This window comes from Octopus bimaculoides, chromosome 26 (assembly GCF_046866305.1).
Source record: "Octopus bimaculoides isolate indiv1 chromosome 26, ASM4686630v1, whole genome shotgun sequence".
Lineage (NCBI taxonomy): Eukaryota > Metazoa > Mollusca > Cephalopoda > Octopoda > Octopodidae > Octopus > Octopus bimaculoides.
Genome location: NC_142953.1, coordinates 693,959 through 718,742, shown reverse-complemented (window position 1 = coordinate 718,742; position 24,784 = coordinate 693,959). Strand labels below are relative to the sequence as shown.

At 36.8% G+C, this 24,784-nt stretch overlaps 1 protein-coding gene across 17 annotated transcripts in view; it reads left to right on the top strand.

Moving 5' to 3' along the window:
- LOC106883520 (rap1 GTPase-activating protein 1) overlaps nt 1-24,784 on the top strand; it is a 411,187-nt gene that overhangs the window by 106,714 nt on the left and 279,689 nt on the right. For 15 of the 17 annotated variants that reach the window (XM_089342809.1, XM_089342816.1, XM_089342819.1 and 12 more), the window contains one exon: nt 13,975-14,257. In XM_089342809.1, the coding sequence (XP_089198935.1) occupies nt 13,975-14,257 (283 nt within the window). Of the gene's footprint in view, nt 1-5,299; nt 5,756-13,974; nt 14,258-24,784 lie in introns of those variants that run through there. The other 2 variants (XM_089342820.1, XM_089342821.1) reach the window with 2 other exon arrangements.

Genomic DNA, 24,784 nt, shown 5'->3' with positions numbered 1-24,784 from the left:
AACCCCACAAATTTCTAACACAGGTGGTTGCAGCGTGTACCAAGTAACTGAGAGCAAAAGAGAAAACTGCCAAATCTGTAAAAAATAAATAGACCCTATCTCTGTAGAGGGCTATCAAAAGCAATCAGACTTTCTGGTTGGATTCCCAGGTATGACCAACTGAGACAATGGATCTTATCCAACCATCTTTTTTATGGTCTCTAGGTAAAAAAAAAAGAGTTGAGAAACATTGCTCTACATCAGTGGTTCCCAAAGTGAGCAGCATTGCCCCCCTGGGGACAGTGGAAAGTTCCAAGGGGACATTGAAGAAAAGTGGGGCGATAATGGGAGAGCAATTCACGTAAAAACAACATTGGGTTAAGTTTTATTTGTGAAATACAGTTGCTGCAACCTGCTAGAAATAGCAGCCAAATCACTCCCTACCATCATAGGAAAGGAAAGGGCAAAACACATGACAGAATGTGGCCCTGGAATTTCATGTCTTGGAAAACAATGGAATGGTCACATTTGGAAGGCCTTTGGTCATAAGTTCTGCTCAATCACAACCAACCTTGAGGAAGCTAATGATAACAACAACAACAATGACAACAACCACCCAAAGTACATCTGGCAATAAACTTTGCTCTTAATTCTCTTCTGCCACCACCATAAACCTGTTTAACTTGTGACCTTTAAAATTTCCTCCCTCCCTCCCCCTCTCTCTCTCTCATGCTTCTGCAGTCTTTTTGAAATTGGTCGACAATCCGACAATCCGTGCTTCCACGGCAATCAGCAGGAATAACACTTTCCCCTCTATTACTGTCTGTGACTTAAATAAGTGACTAATGTGACATCGTGGCATGCTGGGTCGGCTGACAGGCCAGATTAATTGAATGAAATATAGGACAAGGCAACCCAAAAACCCAGTATTTGGTAAGGCATCAGTTTTTAAAAAAATTTTTACTGACATAGTTTGAGAAGAAAGACCAGTATTTGTAACCTGCTTTTCTCTGATCCAGGGGCTCCAAGACTGGGTTGGGGGTGGAAGGAAAAGTTATCCTTAGGCTAGGTCCCTGACTGGAATATCTACCACAGAGCAGGCTGTAATAAAGCACCCATGATCGAGGGAATGGTTCTAGACTAGGTGATGGACTAGGTTTTGTGGACAGAGACCATGTGAAATCTCTTTGGAGGGATTATTCTTACTTCTGAGTTGGGCCCTGTTCTTGGTCCCTACCCTAAACAATTGGTCCCCTAAGGTGAGGCTATTGTAGAAAGATACTTGCCCAAGATGCCATGTAGTGGGACTGAACCCAGAACCATGCGGTTAGGAAACGAGCTTCTCACCACACATCCATGCCTGCACCTATTGTCTGTGTGTGATGAGAGAAGTGTGAGAAGACCTCGGTTAACGAACTTTCTCTGTGCACCTAACTTACTTCTGTGACTAACAGCAATAACAGTTAATGATTAACATCTGAGATTGCCAAGATGGTTTACTGGGAAATAGTTTGTTTTGACATGAATAGTTACAGGAATGTTACCAAAGTCTCCACGCTTTTAGGTACTGGCTTCATGGAGAAATGTTAAGAATGCTATCTATGTGCTAAAATAGATGTGTTCTAGGGTAGGGGTAGCTGTTGGAACCGGGGAAAATGGAACTTGGATCAATTCATTCAATGGATGAGACAGGAGTAGAAGTTGATGGATAGAAACTGTATTGAAGCCCTTTTGTGTATGTATGTGTATGTGTGTCTACATGTGTATGGAAGTGTATGTTTTTGGCTGACATATATTGGCAACATCCTTGAGAAAATCAAAAAAGCCAATACTTATGAAACAAAGTCCTTCATGATAATTGTTCTGCACAAATTTTTAGGCGCTCCCTTGTCAGTGTTACCATTAGTAATGTAGTGAAATAGTGATTGATCTGGTGGAAATGGGTAACCAGTGGCATTATTATTGAGGGATTATGACATAGAAATGAAACAAACAAATGGTCATCTTGATAGAAAGGTCATTCACCTGCAATTAAAATATTGGTTTCAAATTTAGGCACAAGGCCAGCAATTTTGGGGGAGGGGATAGTCGATTACATCGACCCCAATAATCAAGTGGTACTTACTTTATCAAGCCCAAAAGGATAAGAGGCGAAGTTGACCCTGGCAGAATTTGAACTCAGAATGTAAAGATGGATGAAATGCTCTAGTTTCCATGCAGTGAGATTGAACCCGGAACCATGTGTTTGGGAATCAAACATCTTACCACACATCCATACCTGTTCATGTTTTCTGTTTTATCCTATGCGTACTCTACATGTACTTCTTGCTGTCATTGCTGTCTCTCTTATATGTCTGCTTTCTGTCCCATCTTCTAACCTTTTCTGACAACTCATTATAATATCATCAATCTTAAAAATGAATCTGTTGTGAATATATTACCATTTTTAGGCAACACCTAACAATATCTATGGCCAGGCTGAAGCATTCTAAATTGTTATATCTGTCTTGCAAGTTCTACGTGATCTGCAACCACGTATTGGAACAGAAACAAGCACATCCTGGAATAACCATTCTCACCATCAAAAAATAACATCCAAAAACTATTAAACCCACTTCAAGTATAATTTCACTTTTGTGACTCTTCACTCGGAAGTCGAATGATAAAGATAAGGATGGGAACCACTTCAATTCCAGCCTGAACGTTTGGCATGTTGTGCTGTGCCAGTGTTGTGTTACGTTGTAATCTATATGCGGACATGCAGAGGAAACATACTCATATCCTTATACTTTTGCACTTAATTTTATTGTGAGATTAAATACAAAGAGATAAAAACTATCTCTTTCTCTCTTTTTCATAATTCATGTGAATTGGTATCATACTATTAAATACATATAATCATATGTGTATATATGTGTGTGTGTGCGTATATATCGTATATATATATATATATATATATATAAGTCATACTGTATGGTTTCCATAATATTAAAGTGTGTATATATATATATATATATATATATATATATATATATATACGTTTATTCATTGCTCATTTTGTATTGATTCTGAAGTAATTATTGTCTGAATTGTCAACCTTGTACCATTATGTAAATGAGTTTCTGTCTGGCACAACCAATTTACTAAGCAGCCTTCCACTACCATCATCGGTAATTCTAGTGGGTGGCTAGGTCAATAAATCATGTTGAATTGTTAAATAACAACAGAATCCTCTTTCGCAACTGCAATCTGACCCTTGGCCAATTGCACTTGTTTCGCAAATGATAAACACACTTGCCACATATCTTCTTCCATATTCCTACTGTATTCAATTCTTAAGCATTTGCCTCATCTTCGTCCTCTGTCAGCTTCTTAGCAACAGAAACAAACCAACTGTTCATCCTTCTATTTCCTCATGCTTATATAACTCCATATGTACACAATAAATTGTACATATATACATATTATATATACAACCCTATATATATATATATATATATATATATATATATATATATGTTTATATATTTATATATTAAACTTGTAAGATTATACATGAGCCCCAACTCAACAGTATCCTCCCCCTTCTTCCAGTCCCACAATATGCAGCCTCTGCAGTGTTTACCCATTCACCCTCCCCTTCTCCCTACAATGAGTGCCTCCTTCACCAATATTTTTCCAAAACATCCTCCTTCACCCATCCCCCCTCATTACATCAATTAAAAAAATGAAACTGAAAATTTTTTATTTACATATCATGAAGGAATTTATAGTTTCATTGTCATCATGTATGTTACTAGGCAAAATTTGAAATATTTCATGTCAGATAACGATGACAGGTCGTTACATGACACCAGCCTCCTCTCCTCCATCTTTCTTTGCTCCAGGAATGACCTCACCACATTTTCACATTTTCAAATGGATTATAAAATTTTGTCTAAGTTATTTGCAGAGTTTCTGATTTTAGCCCCCCCCCCCGGATGATCCCCTAGTTTGGCTGGATATTCCATGAATATTTTAGTACCCCAACCAATCACCTAGTTTGCTAAATGTGTAAGCACCAACTCTTGATATTTCATGACTGTTTCGGCGCTAAATCTCTACAAAACATTTTCAGTGATTTTTTTGTTTTTGTTTCTAATTTGATACTTTCTTCCATGTTGGTTCCAGAATTTTTTCTTGTTTGTTCTGAGCTCTTTTGCTAAATCCTCAACCGATGTGGCTGAGTGGTTAAAATATTCACTTTGTAACTGTGTGGTGTTCGGTTCAGTTCTATCTTGCAGCATTTTGGGACAAGTGTCTTCTGTTATATTGGTCAACCAAAGTCTTAGGAAACTTGTCTCAGAGGAACAATTTCTACTTGTGAGGGATGGACTTAATCCATCACAGGGTTGAATACTGTCACTTGACCCTTACAGGAACCAATACCATCACTTGGCCCTTCATGGGGATAAACTGTTTTGAAAGCATTTGAAGCAGATCTGTGTGTTGGGTATAACTTGCTTCCTTCAGTCTTTGGGATCTTCTTAAAAGAGCCACCATTCTACCTCTTCTGGTTATGCCATCAACCCTTTTCTTACCATATTTCTGTTCCAATTAATTTTGAAAATAACAAAGAATTCAGTAAAATGATGTTTTTGTTGTTATTAATCTGGCGTTTGGAATATAAATTAACCTGAAATTTTAATGAAAGGTTTTAATTAAGATTACTTTAACCTGTTTAAGCATTTGGATTATTCTGTCAAATCTAATGCTTATGCAATCAAATTGGATTGGATTAATCTTGAAGCTTTGAAATTTTGATGGTGTCATAGTTTAGGATGACATTGTAGGGTAGGTGTGAGAGGCCAGATCTGGTCAGTTTCAACCATAAAACAGGAACGATATTTGGGCCAGATATGGTCAGTTTAAAATTTTAAAAGGTTAAAACAGGAAGTTTGTGACACAGAACCGTAGGTGGGCCCAGGTAGGTTGGTATCAAAAGGGTTAACATATATATATATATACTTAATATATGCATACATGCATATATGTGCATGTGTGCGTGCGTGTGTGTGCATCTATGTACACACAAAAGAAAAGAGGGAAGAGGAACTACCATGAAGAAATGATATTAAGAAAAAGTATTCCTGTGGCTATCTACTCGATGCCATTGTCCCTTTGTAATTGTTCCTGTTAAACCTAAAAAAATAATAAAATCAGTGGTGATAATAATAAGAATAATAATGATAATAATAATAATGATAATACTAAACTGTTGTTATGTTACTTATTTTATAAGTTGATTTTGTTTTATTCTCTGTTATTACTCATTTTTCTCAAAGCTTGATGATCAGCTTAGCTAAGTTGACATTTGTTGGAGGCGAAGGAAACTTGCTAAATTGCTAGATTGCTCTTTAGCAATGCTGGCGTTGTTGGTAGCGCCGGTGTCAGAGAATGTAACCTGATTGAAACAGTGACGGAGATCCTAACAAATAGCTAATTATTGTCTAATTACTAGACTGTTTGCTAAAAGGCGTTGAAAAATTCATAAGTTCTCAAGCAGTTCCCCCATGCACCAAACATTTTTTCATGCTGGAGTTAGAAAGAGAAAAAAAAAAGAAAAACAAAAAACAAAATTATATTTCGGAGTCTCTTTCCATTTGTACATCTACCTTCCCCCCTATCTTTCCCTCGCTTCTCCTCCCTTTCTTCACACTCCCATGAAAACTTGTTAGAACATTGCATTAGTATCCTAAGGAATTTCAATCATTTTGGAAAATAACTCCTTTTCCTGGTATGTACCAATTTACCTAAGTCTTTTTGCAACTTTATGTTCCATTGTTCTTCGTTTTTACTTCAGGTTGTTTTTTTTTTGCTTATGCTGTTTTTCTTTAAAATAATATTGTTTTTGTTCTGTGTTGAAACCAACAAAAAAAACAAAACAAAAAAAAACACAATCTAAAACTTTGTGGGTGAAAATGTTTACTTCAATGGACTTATGAATGTCTTGAGAATCAGTTTTACAAACAATTTGCATGTAATATTTGTGTTTATGTTTGCATCTGTTTATCTGTTTATTATGTACATGTGTGTGTGTGTGTGTGTGTGTGTGTGTGTGTGTGTGTGTGTGTGTGTGTGTGTGTGTGTGTGTGCCTGCATAGGTGTGTATGTGTTTATGTGTACATGGATACTTAGCAGATAATTTCTAGTTTGGAAGTGTAATCACTTTAACCCTGTAACATTTTGACTGGTCACATCCAGCCTGTTTTTTTATTCAAACCAGCCAGTTCCAGCCTCTTACACCTATTCTACATTGTGTTTCTAAAGATAATCAGCCACATCATTGAACTCTCAAAGCTATGAGATAATCCATAATTAATTCAAAGCAATCTGAATAAATAAGCATTATCATTTGAGTAATCTGAATGCTATAGGGTTAATGTTGGCTTGGTTGAGACAATTGTTGTGATTAATAATATATTCTCGTATATTCCATCTTCTGTCTTTTATTTGTTATTTACACACACACACAAACACATACACACACATATATTGGCGTGTAAAAGCACCCATTACACTCTGTAAAGTGATTGGTGTTAGGAAGGGCATCCAGCTGTAGAAAACCATGCCAAATCAGACTGGGGTCTGGGGCAGTCTTCCTGCTTGCCAGCCCTGGTCAAACCTGGTCAAACCCATGCTAGCAAGGACAAAGGCTGTTAAATGATGATGATGATGATATATATATATATATATATATATATAAACATAGATTTTGCTGGTTGCTTCTCGTTTGATCTTCCATAGATTCCCTTTATTTCACGATTGTATCCAATGAGAATTGCATACACAATTTCAAACTGAATTGCTGTGCCACAAACTTAATTAAAATTGTTGTCTGATGTAAACACACTCATCTGTGTTTGTACCTAGAATTTGATTTTCTCTCAATTGCTTTCTTCTTTTTTGTCTGTCTGTATGTCTCTCTCTTTGAATCTCCTTTGGATACACATGTTTTCAATTTGGTTTGATTCCAATAAGGAATTCAATTTCAGGAATGTGTTAATGTCTCTCATTGTCTAACTGCCTGGTTGCAGATATCTTGTCTACCTTGGACTACAAGTGTGTGTACAGTTTTATTGAGTTGAATCAAAAGTTTGGCAATATTTCGCTAAGTTATTTGCTTTATTTGTCAAGTTACAACAGAAGGAGCCAAGAATTCAAAGAAGAGGCCATTGTGTTGCACTGTCTGAAGACCCCTTTCTGCCAGTTCTTCGATCCCATGCTGATACTAGTTCTTGTATCTTCCAAGTGAAAAACTCCTTAATTGAAGCTCCCCCCTCTTCTTTGTTGATGACGTGTCATGAGTGTGGGAAGTGAGCTATGGATTGGCACAGGTAAATTCCAAGGGAGATATTGTTCCACAATTCTAACGTGCCTTAGCAGTGGTTAAGCAAGAGCCAGCTCCCAGAATCTATTGCCAAACCCGAATGTTTTGAATGCAAGGGGATGCTCTGCATCTGGTAGAATTATAAGGGAATAATTCACTGTGACTTTGTTCTGGGCAGTCCAGTCATTGATGTCAACCTGTACCCCAGTCATTGATGTCAACCTGTACCCCAGTCATTGATGTCAACCTGTACCCCAGTCAGCTGGACTAGGTGTTTGCCACTGTGAAGCAAAAATACCCAGCATTGGTGAATAGAAAGCGAGATCTTCTTTAGCATGACAATGCAAGGCCTTATATTGGAATAAAGTTCAGAAACTTGTGGGAATCAAGCTGATGTCTTGCCCAGCATATAGTCCAGACCTAGCTCTCTCGGATTATTACTTGTTCCAATCCATGGCTCACTTCCTGCACTCACAGTGCTTCACCAACCGAGAAGAGGTAGAAGTGAAGGAGTTCTTGTCTTTCGAAGGACAAAAACTGGTATCATCTTGGAATCAAAGAACTGGCAGAAAGTGACTTCAGATGGTGCAACACAATGGCCTCTTCTTTGAATGTTAGGCTGCTTTTGTTGAAACTTGTTGAATAAAACAAATAAGTTACCAAAATATTCTAAAACGTTTGACCCACCTTAATCTAATAGGACCAACAAAGAATATGTAAATAACCAGAACCTGTAGAGATTTCTGGTGATCTCTATTGACAAAAATATTTCCACATAATATGGTAACACTCCATTTTATTCCCCTGCATCTGTGAAGTTACAGAAATTCAGCGAAATAGAGTTAAGTTCCTGTGAACTAAACTCGAGCTTGGTCTCTTTTATCAAAGTCACTTAACTGGAAGTAAGTCAGCAGATGAGAAAGACATGTTATTCGGTAATTTTCTTTGACATTAAACTGTTTCGGACGAAGAAAGTTAATGTGATATATTTAACTTTATAATGTTCAGTGAAGGTTGCTTAGCTTTGTGGTTAGATTGTTTGGCTCATGATCACAAGGTTAAGGGTTCAATTCCTTCACTTGGACTGGGTAACCTAGCTCCTTGAGCTTCAGTCTACTGAACTGTTACTGAGTAAATAAGAACCAGTTGAGCATTGATGCAGCTCTGTCTAGCTGTCTGTCTCTCTCTCTCAAACGTCGTCTAATGACGGGACAGGCCGTCATGGAATGTATATATATCATGATACAAGAAATTGAAATCGGGTCTTTATTTAACTGCTTTTATGACTGTGGTCTTCATTTTCACTGGTAAATATTGCTGTTAAAGTCAAAGACTCTTTGTAGTCTCTATGTGCAAGAAATAGCAGCCAAATTACCCTCAGCTAACACTTGGTTCTTTATAACAACAAAAACAATTTTAATAATGCAGTTATGGGTGGAAAGGGTTTTTGATCTCATGTCTCTCTCTGTCAAGATTAACCTTGAGCAAAACAACAACCAATACCATTTTCCTCCTCCTCTTCCTCCTCCTCTCACTTTCTATCTTCCTGTCTCTCTTACTTCCTCTCTCCCCCTTTCTAATTTCTCTCTTCTTCTTTTTCTCTCCTCACTTTCTCTTTCTTGCTTTCTCTCCTTCTTTTACTCTCTGTCTCCCTTTTTCTTGTTTCTTTTCCTCCTCTTCTCTCATCTTCTCTCTTGTCTACAGGAGAAACTGTCTTTTCCTTCCTGTTTTCTCATTGATTGAGACTAACCAAATTACTTTGACAGTCATATTAACTTCCTTCCTGTCCACTATTGGTCACTTTTCACTGTCCTTTAACTCTCTTGTCCTTGGATCAATTCTGTCTCCTCTTTGTGTTAATTCTATTGCATATCAACTGCTTCTCCCTTTCCGTCCCCTTCTTCTTCCGAATGTCAAAATTCCTGACAGCTCTTATTCCACTTGCTTGCATTCAATTCTCCTTACAGTCAGAATCTATAACTTTATAATCTTTCATTTTATTAAATAATTCCATTCTTGAGGCTTGGAAAATGGTTGTATTCTTTGAAGAAATATCTTACATGTTTCCTGCCACCGAAATACACCCTGGTTTCACAAGATCTGATGTGTTAAGGATTTGTTTTGCATCAGTGTCTGGTGCATTCAACAATTATGGTCTTGAATTCTTTCCATGATGTGATTGTGTATTTTTAGAATGACATTGTAGGGTAGGTGAGAGAGGCCAAATCTGGTCAATTTGAATGTAAAACAGGAAGAATATCTGGTTCAACCCTTTAACAATCTGATTATTCTGTCAAATGTAATCCTTATTTATTCACATTGTTTTCAATTAATCATGGATTATCTCATAGCTTTGAGATTTCAATGAAGTGATTGCTTATTTTCTACAATGAAATTGTAGTGTAGGTGTGAAAGGCTAGATCTGGTCAGTTTGAACATAGAACAGATAGAATATTTCGGCTGGATATGGTGAGTTAGAATGCTGAAGAGTTTGAGACTATTTAATCTCATTTCTGTAATTTGAGACTATTTAATCTCATTTCTGTGATTTGTCTGCTGCACCATTTTACAATTGGTTTAGTCTCCAATCATAGCAAGTCTGCTGCATGTGTGTGTGTGTGGGGGGGGGGGGAAGGAAGTTTCCTCCCTTCCTTGTACGAGTCACAGAGACCCTGAGAAAGGTGAAAAGTGCAACCCTGTCTCCTCCTCTGATGAAATTTGTTGAATAATAATAAAGGCAACAAACACCGACAGCAACATTTCAACCTTCATAAACAGTTGTGTTTCTAAGTTTGACGGCCAAAGATTTCAATGTTATTTCATGGCTTCTCCATCATTATTACTAGGCACTCGGCTTTTGGCTGTTGTATGTTTTAATACAGCTCAATTAATTGTTGCCAATGTACAGGTACATGCGTGTGTGTGTGTGTGTGTGTGTGCAGACATACATGGATATGTGTGTTTTGAACGCGTATGTTTGTGTGTGTGTGTATATATATATATATATATATATATATATATATATATATATATATATATATATAAATGTAGTCTTTTACATATATTTTGCGTATGTATATGTATGTTAAGTGTTTGTGTGTGTGCAGACATGTTTCTGTGTGCTTCTATATATGTGTGGGCGTGTGTGTGTGTGTGTATCTTTGATTATGTGGGTATCTGTTAGATTTATCTTTATTCCAATATGCTCCATTTCAAAACAGTGTTTCACTTAAAGTGTGCACTTGGTTGATTTCAATGACCATGTTGTTGTGCTTATAAACGGAGGCAACGGTACTTTTGTTTCTCTCTGCTGACAAGAAATATATAGAATCTTACCGACTTTGCTTCCTATAATCCATTTCTTTCTCTCTCTCTCTCTTCCTTGCTCTGTCATAACATACATACAGATATGCATGTGTGTGTGTGTGTGTGCTGTATGTATATAAAGCCAGAAGCATAAAAGCTAGATAGATAGATAAATAAATAGATAGATAGATAGCTAGACAGACAGATGGATTGAGAGAGAGAGAGAGAGAGGTAGGGATAAAATTAAAGACATGCTGTGTACTGTTTGAATTCTTTTGGTGAGATCATTTCTAATGTTAGAGATTATGTTTTAGTTTAAATTCTTCCCCTTACTCTAAGTACAAGGGAACAAAACTTGCATATTAGTCAGTATATTGCTATAAGTACACAACATGGCTTTAATGAAACAGTCATTAGTACCATCATCTCTGTGACCAATCTCAATATGTTGACCTTAACTACCAAACACTGTTGTCCAACATTTTATCAATATTTTGGCTCCAACAGGTTTTTTTAACAGTGAAATCTCTTCAGCAATGAAAGTTAAAAAAGGCGACTCCAAACCGTTGTTTACTGCATTGCTGTGAGACATCTAACAGGCATCTACTTTGATATACATCAGTTATAAGAGATCTGAATAATGGGTGTTTGTTACTCTGTAGAGGTTTTGTCTGAAAATTTCGAATCCTAAACTTGTTGTATGTAGAACTGATAGATAAACAAGACCAGGAAAGAGTCTTTATAGACTCATTGAAAATGATAGAGAGACAACATTCTTTTATTCTTTTACAAATGACTGAAACAACTTGCCGTCTCCCAACTTTGCTGTCTCCCAGCTTTGCCATCTGTCTCCCAGCCTTGTCTTCTCCCAACCTTGCCATCTTCCAACCTTGTTATCTCTCAGCCCTGCCAGCTCCCAACCTTGTCAGCTCCTGCCAAACTGTCCAACCCATGCCAGCATGGAAAATGGATGTATCATTATAATGATATCGATAATGATGATGGTGGTGGTCCTTCATTTCATTCTGTATTTTATACTTCCCTACCTCACTGTCCTCTCTCTCTCTCTCCAGTAAATTATTTATTCACCTGGCTACAAATATATTCACATGGCTGAAGCCTATAATTCATCAAATGATATCTCTGCTTCCACTTCAGCCAATACGTCAGTCGTCAGTCATGCTGTCTCTGAATCTTCTGTCTTTTGTTTTGGTTCTTCCTATTCTTCCAACACACTTGACAACAAAACAAACGCTTATTATTCTATCTTTTGCCATCATGGTTTCTTATTTCAGTTCCAACTCAATTTGAAGTGGTTTAGTTTTGTACTAATTGGTATTTGTTGCCAATTTACCATCATGTCTGAAAGAAGAACGAAAACAAAAACATAATCAGTTGAATTGCTAACATTTTTGTTGTTTTCTTTTCCTGTCTTCCTCCTCTTGAGATTTCCTTAAATTTATGGATTTAAAAGAATCAGATTTTAATGAAAGGCTCTGCTACTCAAATGGTTACGTTTGGTCAGTTTTATCTTCTGTTGTCCTTGCTGACTTTGTCTTTGCAAATTCCCCCCCCCCCCAAAAAAGATTTATAGGCGCTGGCATGGCTATATGGTAAGGAGTTTGCTTCCTAGCCATGTGGTTCAGGGTTCAGTCCCACTGTACGGCACCTTACGCAAGTGTCTTCTATAGCTTCAGCCTGACCAAAACTTTGTGAGTAGATTTGGTAGACAGAAACTGAAAGAAGCCCATCATTACATGTGTGTGTGTGTGTCACCCATCACCACTTCGCAGTCGGTGTTGGTGTGTTTATATCCTTGTAACTTAGCAGTTTGGCAAAAGGCAAAGTCAACCTTGGCGGAATTTGAACTCAGAATGTAGCGACAGGTGAAATACTGTTAAGCATTTCGTCCCACATGCTAACGATTCTGCCAGCTTACTGCTTTTTAATAGTAATAATAATAATAATAACAACCTTTTCTACTCTAGGCACAAGGCCTGAAATTTTTTTTTGGTGGGGGGAGGGCAGTCGATTAGATTGACCCCAGTATGCAACTGGTACTTAATTAATAGGCAAAGTTGAACTCGGTGTAGCGACGAGTAAATTACCGCTAAGCATTTCGTCCATCTCACCACCTTAGTAATAATAATAATAATAATAATAATAATGACAATAATAATAATGATAATAATAATAATAATAATAATGACAATAATAATAATAATAATGATAATAATAATAATAATAATGAGAATATTATGTTCCTGTCATTTCTCAGTTTTTCCATTTACTCACTTCCACCTGACTACTTCTCCAACTCAGCTGAAAGGGAGAATTCTTCATATATTCCACTGCACTTGACTTGTGGAAATTACTTATCAAATATGAAAGGAATTTGATGGTTGTCTTGAAATCTCATAATGGCATGCTAATTATAGCCAAATCTAACGAGTATTGACATAATTCCGTGGTTGGCTCCTCTGTCAAGATTGTCTCCACTCTTTTAGGAATGGTTCAGCTACTCTTGGAGTGCTATTTTACAATAGAATGGTAAGTATAATGACCAATTATAGTCGGTGGCCAATATTGCCTGCAGCAAGAACTCTGCTTTCAGTGGCATACAATAAGAACTGAACAGCAAACCAACAATGCTCTCGTCTCTCACCACCACCACCACCTCCACCACCACCACCACCACCACCACCACCAAAGACATTGTTAATGTCGTCATCATCACCACCACGACTAGTATTATTGCCACTACTATCACCACCAACATCATCATCATCATCATCATTATCACCTACTGCCACTATCACCATCACCACGTCCACCACCATCCACATCACCACCACTGTCATTATCATTATTAGTGCCAAAGGCAATATAGCTATAACAACCATCGTCACCATTGCCAACAACAACAACAGCAGTAACAGTTACACAAGCTATGTAACATTTAACAACATCAACAACAACAACAACACCAGCGACAATTCCATCAGAAACATCATAGCTTTGTCGATAAACTGCCTGTAGCTTCTTTAGTTCTCCATTAACTCATTACCACCTCACCCATCCTCCACCCCACCACACACACACACGTACTGTTTATTTCTAGCGGTCACTTTACTGACCACTCTGGCCAGATGACTAAATCATATTTACTGTTCTCTTCCAGTCTGTATATTCCACCCCACCCCCCTCGTAATATACTTTTAATCTCTTCAAGGTTTATTATTACTTTGTCGTTCGTTTGGCATTTTTAATTATTGATGTAATTCTTGATTTCTTTTTTTTTCTTCTTTCCTTCTTTCCAGAAGAGTCATTCGACTCTGTTCAAGACGAAAGTGTCAGTCTGCGCAGCCTCAAAAAATATGGCTGCAACCAGCGACCTTTGACATGTCCTCCGCAGATGCACCAATGCTCAAACAGTAGTCTGCAGCCAATCGGTTTCGGTCACCACAGCTTGCCCCGACGCCAGAATAACATGGCAAGCAACTCGCAGACCGACCTTTGCAGTTTATGTGGCTTTAGTATTCGCGATGATCGGGTTTCTATCAAAGGTGTGGTTTACCATAAGGCGTGCTTCAAGTGCACTCGGTAAGTTACAGAATTCAAAATCATACATTCTTCTCTGGCTTGCTAATGTTTATACATGTTAGAATACACAGATCAATGATAGAAAATGGAATTACCAATTTTATTGTATCTAGGGAGAGTCATTGTCTTTTAGTGCCTCATTAATTTAGCATAAGTAAACGAGTAGAAATCGGACTGGTGAGTGTGTTAAGTTATTAAGGCACTAAAAGAGAATGACTCTCCCCAGACTCAATAAAATGTGCTTCAACACACAAATTCACATAAAGAATCTTGCAAACCAAATACAAAAGGAATTACCAATATTCTTTATTTAAAATCACTGCAATTGTTTCGACATCTTTTTTATATCTTTAGTTCATTGGTGAGATGTTCTGTAAGCATTATCTTACAGCCAAGGTGTAAAATGCACCTGTTCAGGTGATTGTTGAAATAAGTCCATTGTTAGATTTTCTTGCCATCTCATTCACTGTGATAGTGCATGTCCAAAGTGATGTGTCATTTTGTCATTTTCAGCAGTTTACAGAATATGTATGTGTTTGTGTGTGTGTACATATATTTGTGTTCATGTATTTATTGCTTACTGCCTGCTCCCTTTGCCTATGATTGCTTCTAGAAGTGCTCGTGTGGTGCCATGTAAAAGCATCCAGCACACTCTGTAAAGTGGTGGGCATGTTAGGAAGGGCATCCAACCAAAGAAACCATACCAAATTAGACTGGAACTTGGTCAGCTTTCCAACTTGCCAGCTCTGGTCAGACCATCCAACCCATACCAGCATAGACAACAGACGTTAAATGATGATGATGATGCACATCAAAGGTGATGACAGTGTCGATCTGAGGCATTCATCCTCTTCCACTCGGCCAATTCTCTGCTTCTGTTTCCATTGAAATTTCTGTAATTCATTGGATGTCAGGAATTTATTGTTTGATTTATTACTTTGAGGAGGAAGTTTCTCATTCTGGTGCTATTGTAATAATCTTTTCTACTCAAGGCACAAGGCCAGAAATTTTAGGGGCAGGGGCCAGTCGATTAGATTTACCCCAGTACACAGCTGGTATTTAATTTATTGTCCCTGAAAGGATGAAAGGCAAAGTCGACCTCAGCAGAATATGAACTCAGAATGTAAAGACAGACGAAATACCGCTAAGCATTTCGCCCGACGTGCTAACGTTTCTGCCAGCCCACAGCCTTGATGGTATTGCAGTAATATATTCTTTTCTACTCTAGGGGTTGGGTAGGAAAAGCTGGGAGAGGTATTGCTTGTGTTGGTAATGGAGGGATTCTTTCTCCAGTTGAAGGGTAGATTGTTTGATGTTTGGGTACAGAGTACAGTATTGTATGGTGGCAGAACATAATCAATGAATACAGGAATAAAGGGGACATAATCACCAGGATATGTAAACTTAGCGTGCATGAACGACCGAGCAGAAATGGAGCGAGAGAGAGAGAGAGAGAGAGAGAGAGAAAAAATAGACAGAAAAAAATGGGAGGAAAAAAATTGGTTGTGAAAGAACCTGATGTAGTGTGAAAGAGATAAGAGTGTGGTGAAATTGGTTGGCGAAGAATATGATGGATAACGGTTGAGTAAAGAAGAGCCAAGGAATATCAATGGAAGGAACTTTGGTGGGGAAGATGACCACAGGGTGGGGGTGGGGGGGGGGGGTGAAAGGTGACATCTGGAGGTTGGAACTTATGAAGCAGATGATAAAGGGACTACAACAAATAGAGAGAAGTTGTGCTGGGGAAGAGCCCCAACCATGGAAAAATGATAATGATGACGATAATGATGACGGCAGCATTATATATGTTAAACTTTTAGAATAACATCCACACCTTTATGTACAATATTTGTGTAATTCTCATTTTTCTTTAAGCATCATCCAGTTTGGAATTTATCTCAACTGTAACTAATTCCTGCGACAGATTTTGTTAGCGGCACATTCACCAGACAGACATTGCTCGAAGCCGTTCTGGCCATAAATTACATTAGTTCTATTCTGCGTTTATGTTTGCACTTTGAGAAGCTGGATTGGCTATACCGTTCATGCATAACTAGAATATTTCGTTGTTAAAGTCGGGTCGAAGGTTAAACTGTTGTGACATACATTATTTTCTTTTGCACGTACATCAAAACTAAGCTATTTGCTTCAGACAATCACAACTTTCTGGGGCGGGGGGGGGGGGGGTGACTGCCAGCATTAATACACCAAGAGTTATGTTCACAGACACATTTTTGCTTAGACTTTCAAACTATATTGATATATATATACGAGCAGACATTTCTTTCTTTCAGCAACAACTGTGTATATTCTGACACACAGACTATTGTAACTTATCCTTACTCAACATGTCAAAACACAATAATTTATGTACGGCGGGGACCCTAAAACCAACAGGTATACTCCCTTTTGTAAGGGTACGATGTAGGCAGCTGTGAAAGATGTATGAAGACAGCAATCACTCCATCGCACACTGGGTATGTATTAAAGATGATATGTGTGTGTGTGTGTGTAGGTGTGTGTGTGTACGTATATGTGTGTTTATGTGCATGTGCATGTGTGTGTGTATATGTTTATATATAGGTATATGGGTGTGTGTATGTTTATATATGTATGTATATGCATGTGTGTATATTTACAAATATGTGTGCATCTCTCTCTGTCTATCTGCCTACCTGTCTACCTATCTATCTATCTATCTATCTACTTATCTATTTGTCTGTGTGTGTGTGTGTGTGTGTGTGTGTGTGTGTGTGTGTGTGTGTGTATTTATTTACTTGTTTTACTTCTGAAGGAGAAACACAGACTCAATGACACACACACACACACATATATGACAGGCTTCTTTCAGTTTCCATCTAGCAAATCTACTCACAAGTTTTTGGTCAGCCCATGGCTATAATAGAAGATACTTGCCCAAGGTTCTACGTTGTGGGGATGAACCTGAAATCATGTGGTTGGGAAGCAAGCTTCTTACCACACAGCTGTACCTGCACCTATGCTATATTTAGGTTTCTTTTGTCTTTATGTAGAAACTGTGTGGAAATATGTTTATTTACTGTGAAATGTGTTGCCAGTGAGAACGAATTTCAAGAACCGCAGAATTAGATCAGCCAAGATAATTTAAAATAAACTGGTTTGTCAAAGAATCCAAACCAACCAACTGTCGCATCAATTTTTTATGAAATTACAACTAATAGACCATATATTTGGTCACTGTATTGATGTTTTGATGCCAACAGAGAAAAAAAAAAAAAAGAATGATTATAAAGAAATAAAAGTCTTTGACATGTTAATACACTAAGAATTACCAACTTTACACTTTGCTGTGTGAACAACAAAACTGCCACACGATTGTTCTGCTGGGATTCTTTTAGACCAATTTGCAGAAGGGCTTAGAATAAGCACCTCATTTAACTCCAGTCTGCTCTCTCTCTCTCTCTCTCTTCTTCCCCCTTCATAACACTGATGGCCACGCTAAATTACAAGTGAAATGACTGCCCTTTACATTATTTTTATCAAATCTAAATCTCATATAATTTTCTCTTAACACAGGAGGCAAATTATTTGTGTTGCTTGCAAATACCAAGCAGCAATCATCGTTAATGTCACCAATACTTACATTGTAGTACAAAGTTAATTACTGTCGGAATTCTCAACAATTTTGCTTTTTGGGCTGTTTTTTTTTATTTGTTTCTCCATGTTTTATTGTATTTTGTACAATAACACTTTTATATGTTTTGTGTATGTATTTTTTGTTTGCATTTTGCATTTTTGTTTTATATAGTAATCGGGTTTATGTTTGGCCCCAGGCTGTCCTTGATTGAGCTGATGTGGCTGTGTGGTAAGAAGCTTGCTTACCAGCCACATGGTTCCGGGTTCAGTCCCACTGCGTAGCACCTTGGGCAAGTGTCTTCTACTATAGACTGTGTTTTCCCCCACCCCCACCATCACTTGACAACTGATGTTAGTGTGTTTATGTCCTCGTAAATTAGCGGTTTGGCAAAAGAGATCGATAGAATATGTACTCAGCTTACAAAGAATAAGTCCTGGGGTTGAATTCTTCAACTGAAGGTGGTGCTCCTCCAGTATGGCCACAGTCAAATGACTGAAACAAGTAAAAGAATATATATATATATATATATGATGGGCTTCTTTCAGTTACTGTCTACCAAATCCAAGGCCATAGTAGAAGACACTTGCCCAAGGTGCCATGCAGTGGGACTGAAGCTAGAATCTTACAGTCATGAGTCCAACACCCGCTAACCACTAAGCCATGCACCTGCACCATTTCTATAGCCTGTGTGTATAGTTACTGTATATATAGCCATCCTTCTGTTCTCAAATGATGTTTCACAGACTTGTTTCCCTGTTAGAGAGTTAGGTGACTAACTCTCTAACCTTACCACCTTCAAAACTGTTCAAACCTTCTGACATTTTCCACAGCAATGATTATCCTTGCTTCGGTCTCTCTGTAAAGAAAAAAAAAACAGAAAGAAAAAAAAAATCTCTCAAAATAATAACCTGTTCAAAAATAGCTGACTTTTTGTCATTTCCGTCATTTTACTGCGTCGAAAGAAACCCAAGTGGTACGTTTGACTTGTGAACTTGACAATAATAAACGCGGCTGTCTTTATTGTTGTTGTTGTTGTTGTTGTTGTTGTTGTTGCTATTAAAGTCTGCACAAAGAAATCGGAGAGAGAGAGAAGGTGGGTGGGTGGGAGCTGGTTGAAGGGGAGTTATCCGGCATTGGTTTAACAACAACAAAAACATCAATAAATAAATGGTAAATAACCAGTTTAACGAATAACAACCGAACTAATCTCTGGCAATCTTGGTAAACTATATCTGTGGAAGCATACGTGCTGGTGTGTGTGTGTATGTGCGTACGTGTGCATGTATGCATGTGTCTGTGTGTATGTATGCGTGTGTATGTGTGCATGTATGTATGTGTGTGTGTATATGTGTGCATGTACATATGCATGTCTGTATGCATTTTTCGCTTTGTGTATGTGTATTTAGATATAGACATAAACACAGATGTATACATGTATGTATATATACATACATACATATATATTTACACACACACACATATACCCATATACACACACATATATATATCCACATACTCACACATATATACATACGTACAAATATATATATATATATATATATATATATATATATACACATACTTAAGTACATACATACATGTGTGTGTGAGTGTGTATTCATACAAACACATGTATGCACACACACACTTATATATGTTCGTGTTTGTGTTGGATATATGAGACTCTCCTATTAACCAATGATCAGTAAGGATGAAAATGTACTCTTTCACTAATGACACACCAACTTCAAACTTATACTTATACATACAACCATCAACAAACAGACTCTCTCTCTCTCTCTCTCTCTCTCACATTGTGCAAAGTGTCTCTTCTCTGGTGTTGCCAAGACCTATTCAAATATCTTTTACAAGTTAGAACAGACTAAATTTCTCTTCTACTTCACAATTTCTTTTTTTTCTCTGATATTTAGCATCCAGTTTTTTTTATTTCTGATATCATGTTCATTATTATTAACATGGCAATCACTGTCTCCTGCTTCATTTTCATGATCAACTCACACTGGCTATTTTTATGTCCGCAACAATTACAACAATAATAAGAGTCTTTTTGATTCCAACAGTGTGTCTGTGTGTGTGTGTGTATTAGTGTGCCCCCAGCAGATCACCGGTGCCCAAACTGCGACAGCGCCTTCCAAACACACATCAGACTAATTGTCCACAGCTGGACATACGGTGCCCTGCCTTCTTCTCCCATCTGATGTCCTTGGTCATCGTCGACAACGACGGACGAACTAATAATTTATATATATGTGTGTGTGTATATGTGCGTGAATGTGTTTATATGGGTATGTGTGAACGTGTGCATGTGGATGAAGAAAAAGTAAAATAATAATTAAAAAAAAAAAAAATCTCAGAAAATTACACAACAAGAAATCTGATCTTGTTTCAATTTGTATTTATTGACATAAATGTTGAACTTATGGAGGGAAAAGATGAATAAATAGATGCAAACACAGTGAGGGTGTGCTGCAGTTTGGAGGACAACGTTTCTTTTCATTTTTAAATATTTTTTTATATTTGGAATCAAACATTGTGGAAAAGAATTTCATTGAAATCAGTTAAATAAAAAAAAAAAGCAAATATTTTGGATTTTAATGACCAATGTCCTCTTTGGAATCAACTGTTTAACAGGATTTAACCTCAGCAGATAAGTTTTAGAATATTTAACTATTTATTGCTCACTGTGTGTGTGTGTGTGTGTGTGTGTGTGTGTAGTTCTATATATATATATATATATATATATATATATATATATATATATATATATATATATGTATGTATGTATATGTAAAAACAGAGTTAGATAAATGTTGTAGTTGCATGTTTAGTTGAAAATCAAAGTGCAATGTGTTAACCAGTCTAATGTTGAGCCATTCTTTCTTTCAAACTGGTTTAGTGCGAGGGGGGAAAGGGTGTATTTCTCACCCCCCTCCACCCACACACAATCCCAATGTTTAAGGGTGAGGGAGTGTTTATTATGCCTGTAGCCATCATCAACATAAAGGGGCCGTTGTTGTCTTAGTTGTAGCCGAGTGAGTGGTACGGAATAAATAAACAGCAGGAAGAATTGACAAACACTAAATATTATTGTCTTTGCATACGGCTGCAGCGAGTGGAGATGTGTGTGTGAGTGTTTGTATGTGTGTGTATGTTAAAGTCAGATAGATACAACTTAGTAATGGTAGGAGTTACTAATTGAGAGGTTGATTTCCATGCAGCATTCATGTGGGTGTGTTTCACCACATGTATATGTACCAACACGCATTCAAATTTTAACTAACACACACACACACACACACACATGACCCTTACTGTTTTTTTTTTTCTCTTTACCCTACATCATGTATGAATGTCAAGGAGCAAAATTAACCTCTCTCTGAGTTCCGAGACTGAAATTAATCCCAAACGGCATTGTAATACAACTCTTCTCTCACACATGCACATTTTCATACACATGCACACTATACTCATGCACATGCATACACATTCACATATGCATTCACATCTTCATTCATATACACACACTTCCGTTTATTCCGTTCCCTGTTTCAGGCATTAAACTGCGACCATACTGGAGCACTGCCTTCTATACACATTTAAATATACATATAAACTTTATAAACATTTATATCTATTTATCTATCTATCTATCCCCCCCCTCTCTCTCTCTATATATATATACATATAGACAGATAGATAGATCTGTGTGTATAGACACTAATATATCTGTAAACACTCGTATATATACATGTATGTTTCTGTAAACACTTGTCTATAACAGAAGAACTGTGTGTGTGTGTGTGTGTGTGTGTGTGTGTGTGTAGACAAATGTAGCTTATGAAAGGGTTATTGTTATTTAGGAAAATCTCTTCTGCTAAAGAAGTACAGAAGAAGGCCGGCCAAGTGGTGGCATTTCCAAATCTCGCAGCTCAGTATTCTTCAGCTGAACATTCCTGGCAAGACTTCACACAGAAAACTAGCAAAGAGTCAGATTACTTTTGTGGACACAAGTTTTAAACAGTCAGACATTCTGCCTTCTGACTCTTGCTGTTGTTTGCTGTTGTTGTTGTTCTTGTTTTTATTATCATTATTATTGTTGTTATTATTATTATTACTCAATGAAATTAAGATAACTGAAAGCTACTTGTTATTTATTTTTAGCAAGTGTGTGTGTGAGTGTTGTGTGTTTTTTTTAAACTCCCTTAGGTCTCGGTGATGGAAAAAAAAAATGTTTTTTTTATATATTTTTATATAATTCTCTAGTGTGTGAAAACATATTTAGTGTTGCTAGTTTCTTTCTGTTTTCCTTCCGAAAATGACTGTCGTGGTTTTTACCCTCTCGTATCCACGACTCTAAAAATATCTGCCGCCATAAAACAAATGCAAACCAAATGTAAGATGGATTCAGTGTTTGATACAATTTAAACTGCTTTCCTCCTCCTCCTCCTCCGCCTCTTCCAAATGTCAATGATGCCATAAACTACATCAAGAACTACATCATCACACAACAACAACAACAACAATAACTACAACAACAATGTGACCAATTACTAACTAACGAACAGGTTCCGCCAAAATGTCCAGGAAATATTTCGTTAACTATCCACAAACTGGAGTACTAAGTGATAGCCTTCGTTACCATTCCGGTCAGAAAGATGGGTAAGTAACAGAATCACTCTCTTTATTTCTGTCTGTCTCGACTTTGGAGACTTCCATTCATCTCTCTCCCTCTCTTTTCCATAAGATTTCCGTTTGCTGTTGGTGCATGTTTTCAAAATGTAATCCAAGTTAACATGCCCCCCCCCGTCCCACCTCATCGATTCTTCTTACATATTCTCGGGAAAATATATTGTTTAAAGGAATCTGTACCCCTAGTGAAAGATATGTGGGAGATATCTATCCAGGAAGTGTTTGACTGTCATGGGATCTTTTTCTTCTCTTGTGTGTCTTGACAGGATGTTGAAGAGAGCAGATCCAGGAGAAGTTACACAGTTCTTGTGATGTAACACTAACAATATTTGTGCAGAAGACAGATGCACGCAAACTATATATATAATATAATATAATATAATATAATATAATATAATATTATATAATATAATATAATATAATATAATATAATATAATATAATATAATATAATATAATATTATATAATATAATATAATATAATATAATATAATATAATATTATATAATATAATTAATATAATATAATATAATATAATATAATATAATATAATATAATATAATATAATATAATATAATATAATATTATATAATATAATATAATATAATATAATATAATATTATATAATATAATTAATATAATATAATATAATATAATATAATATAATATAATATAATATAATATAATATAATATAATATAATATGATATATATGTGTGTATAGATAGACACAGGTGTGGCTGTGTGGTAAGAAACTTGCTTCCCAACCACATGGTTCCAGGTTCAGTCCCACTGTGTAGCACTTTGGGCAAGTGTTTTCTGCTATAGCCTCGGGCTGACCAAAGCCTTGTGAGTGGATTTGGTAGATGGAAACTGAAAGAAGCTTGTCATATATATATATATATATATATATATATATATATATATATGTATATGTTTGTATTTGTCCCCCCACCATTGCTTGACAATTGATGCTGGTGTGTTTACGTCCCTGTAACTTAAATAAAAACCATGCCTGGCTGTGGAGGAATCTTACCATTCTTGGAAGCAGGTGAGGATTAGTGACAGGAAGGGCATCCAGCCGCAGAAAAACATGCCTCAATAAACACTATCCAACCAATACAAGTACAAAAAGCAGGACATTAAAATGATGATGATGATGATGGTGATGGTGATGGTGGTGTTGGTGGTGATGATGATGATGATGATGTTGGTGATGATGATGGCAGTGGTGATGATGATGATGATGGTGATGATGATGATGATGGTGGTGATGTTTTATATAGATTTGCTGTAACATCATCAACTTACAATAACAGACACCAACTACACCCCCCCCCTCTCCATTCCATGTGTACACACGCAGGTACATCTCTCTCCCCACCCCCTCCACAACCCATGAACCACAAACAGATGTGTGCGTGCATGTGCAGGCATGTGTGTGTGTGTGTGTCCATGGAATCGTTTTCCAATCTGTTCAGTGCCAAGGTTTCCTCTAAGTGGATGTTACACTCAAACAGAATGAAAATATCAATTAATTGAGTCATTATTTAATTAGTTTTTAAATAACTTGCCTTCTGTTGGTTTATCATATTTATTTTCATCTTGTATCTCCTCAACTGAAAAATCAAACTGTCATCATCATCATTATTATTATTATTATTATTATTATTATCATCATCATTATCATTATTATTATTATTATTACTATTATTATCATTATTGTTATTACTATTATTATTATTCTTATTATTATCATTATTATTTTTGTTATTACTATTATTATTACTATCATTATTGTTGTTGTTGTTGTTGCTGCTGCTATTATAATGGCGCCTTTCGGGTCAGAGACTCCAAAGTTTGCTTTGTGTTAACAGAATCAGGTTGGTGCCTTAACTTTGGTACCATACAACTGGTTTGTACATTGGTAGTACTGTGTGTGTGTGTGTGTGTGTATGTGTGTGTGTGTGTGTGGACAGTTCTTCTCCATCACCCACCATTCTTGTATCTCTCACTCTCTTTTTCTTTCTCTCTCCCTCCTCCCCTTATGTACACTCTCGAACATGACTTTGTGGCCACTCTACCGCTTATCAATTCACTCAGTAATAGTGTATACAAACACATGCCCATATTAGGCCTTGTGATGTCAGTTGTGACATATCTTTACTGTGATAAGTCTTTAGACTGACACATCATATCCCTC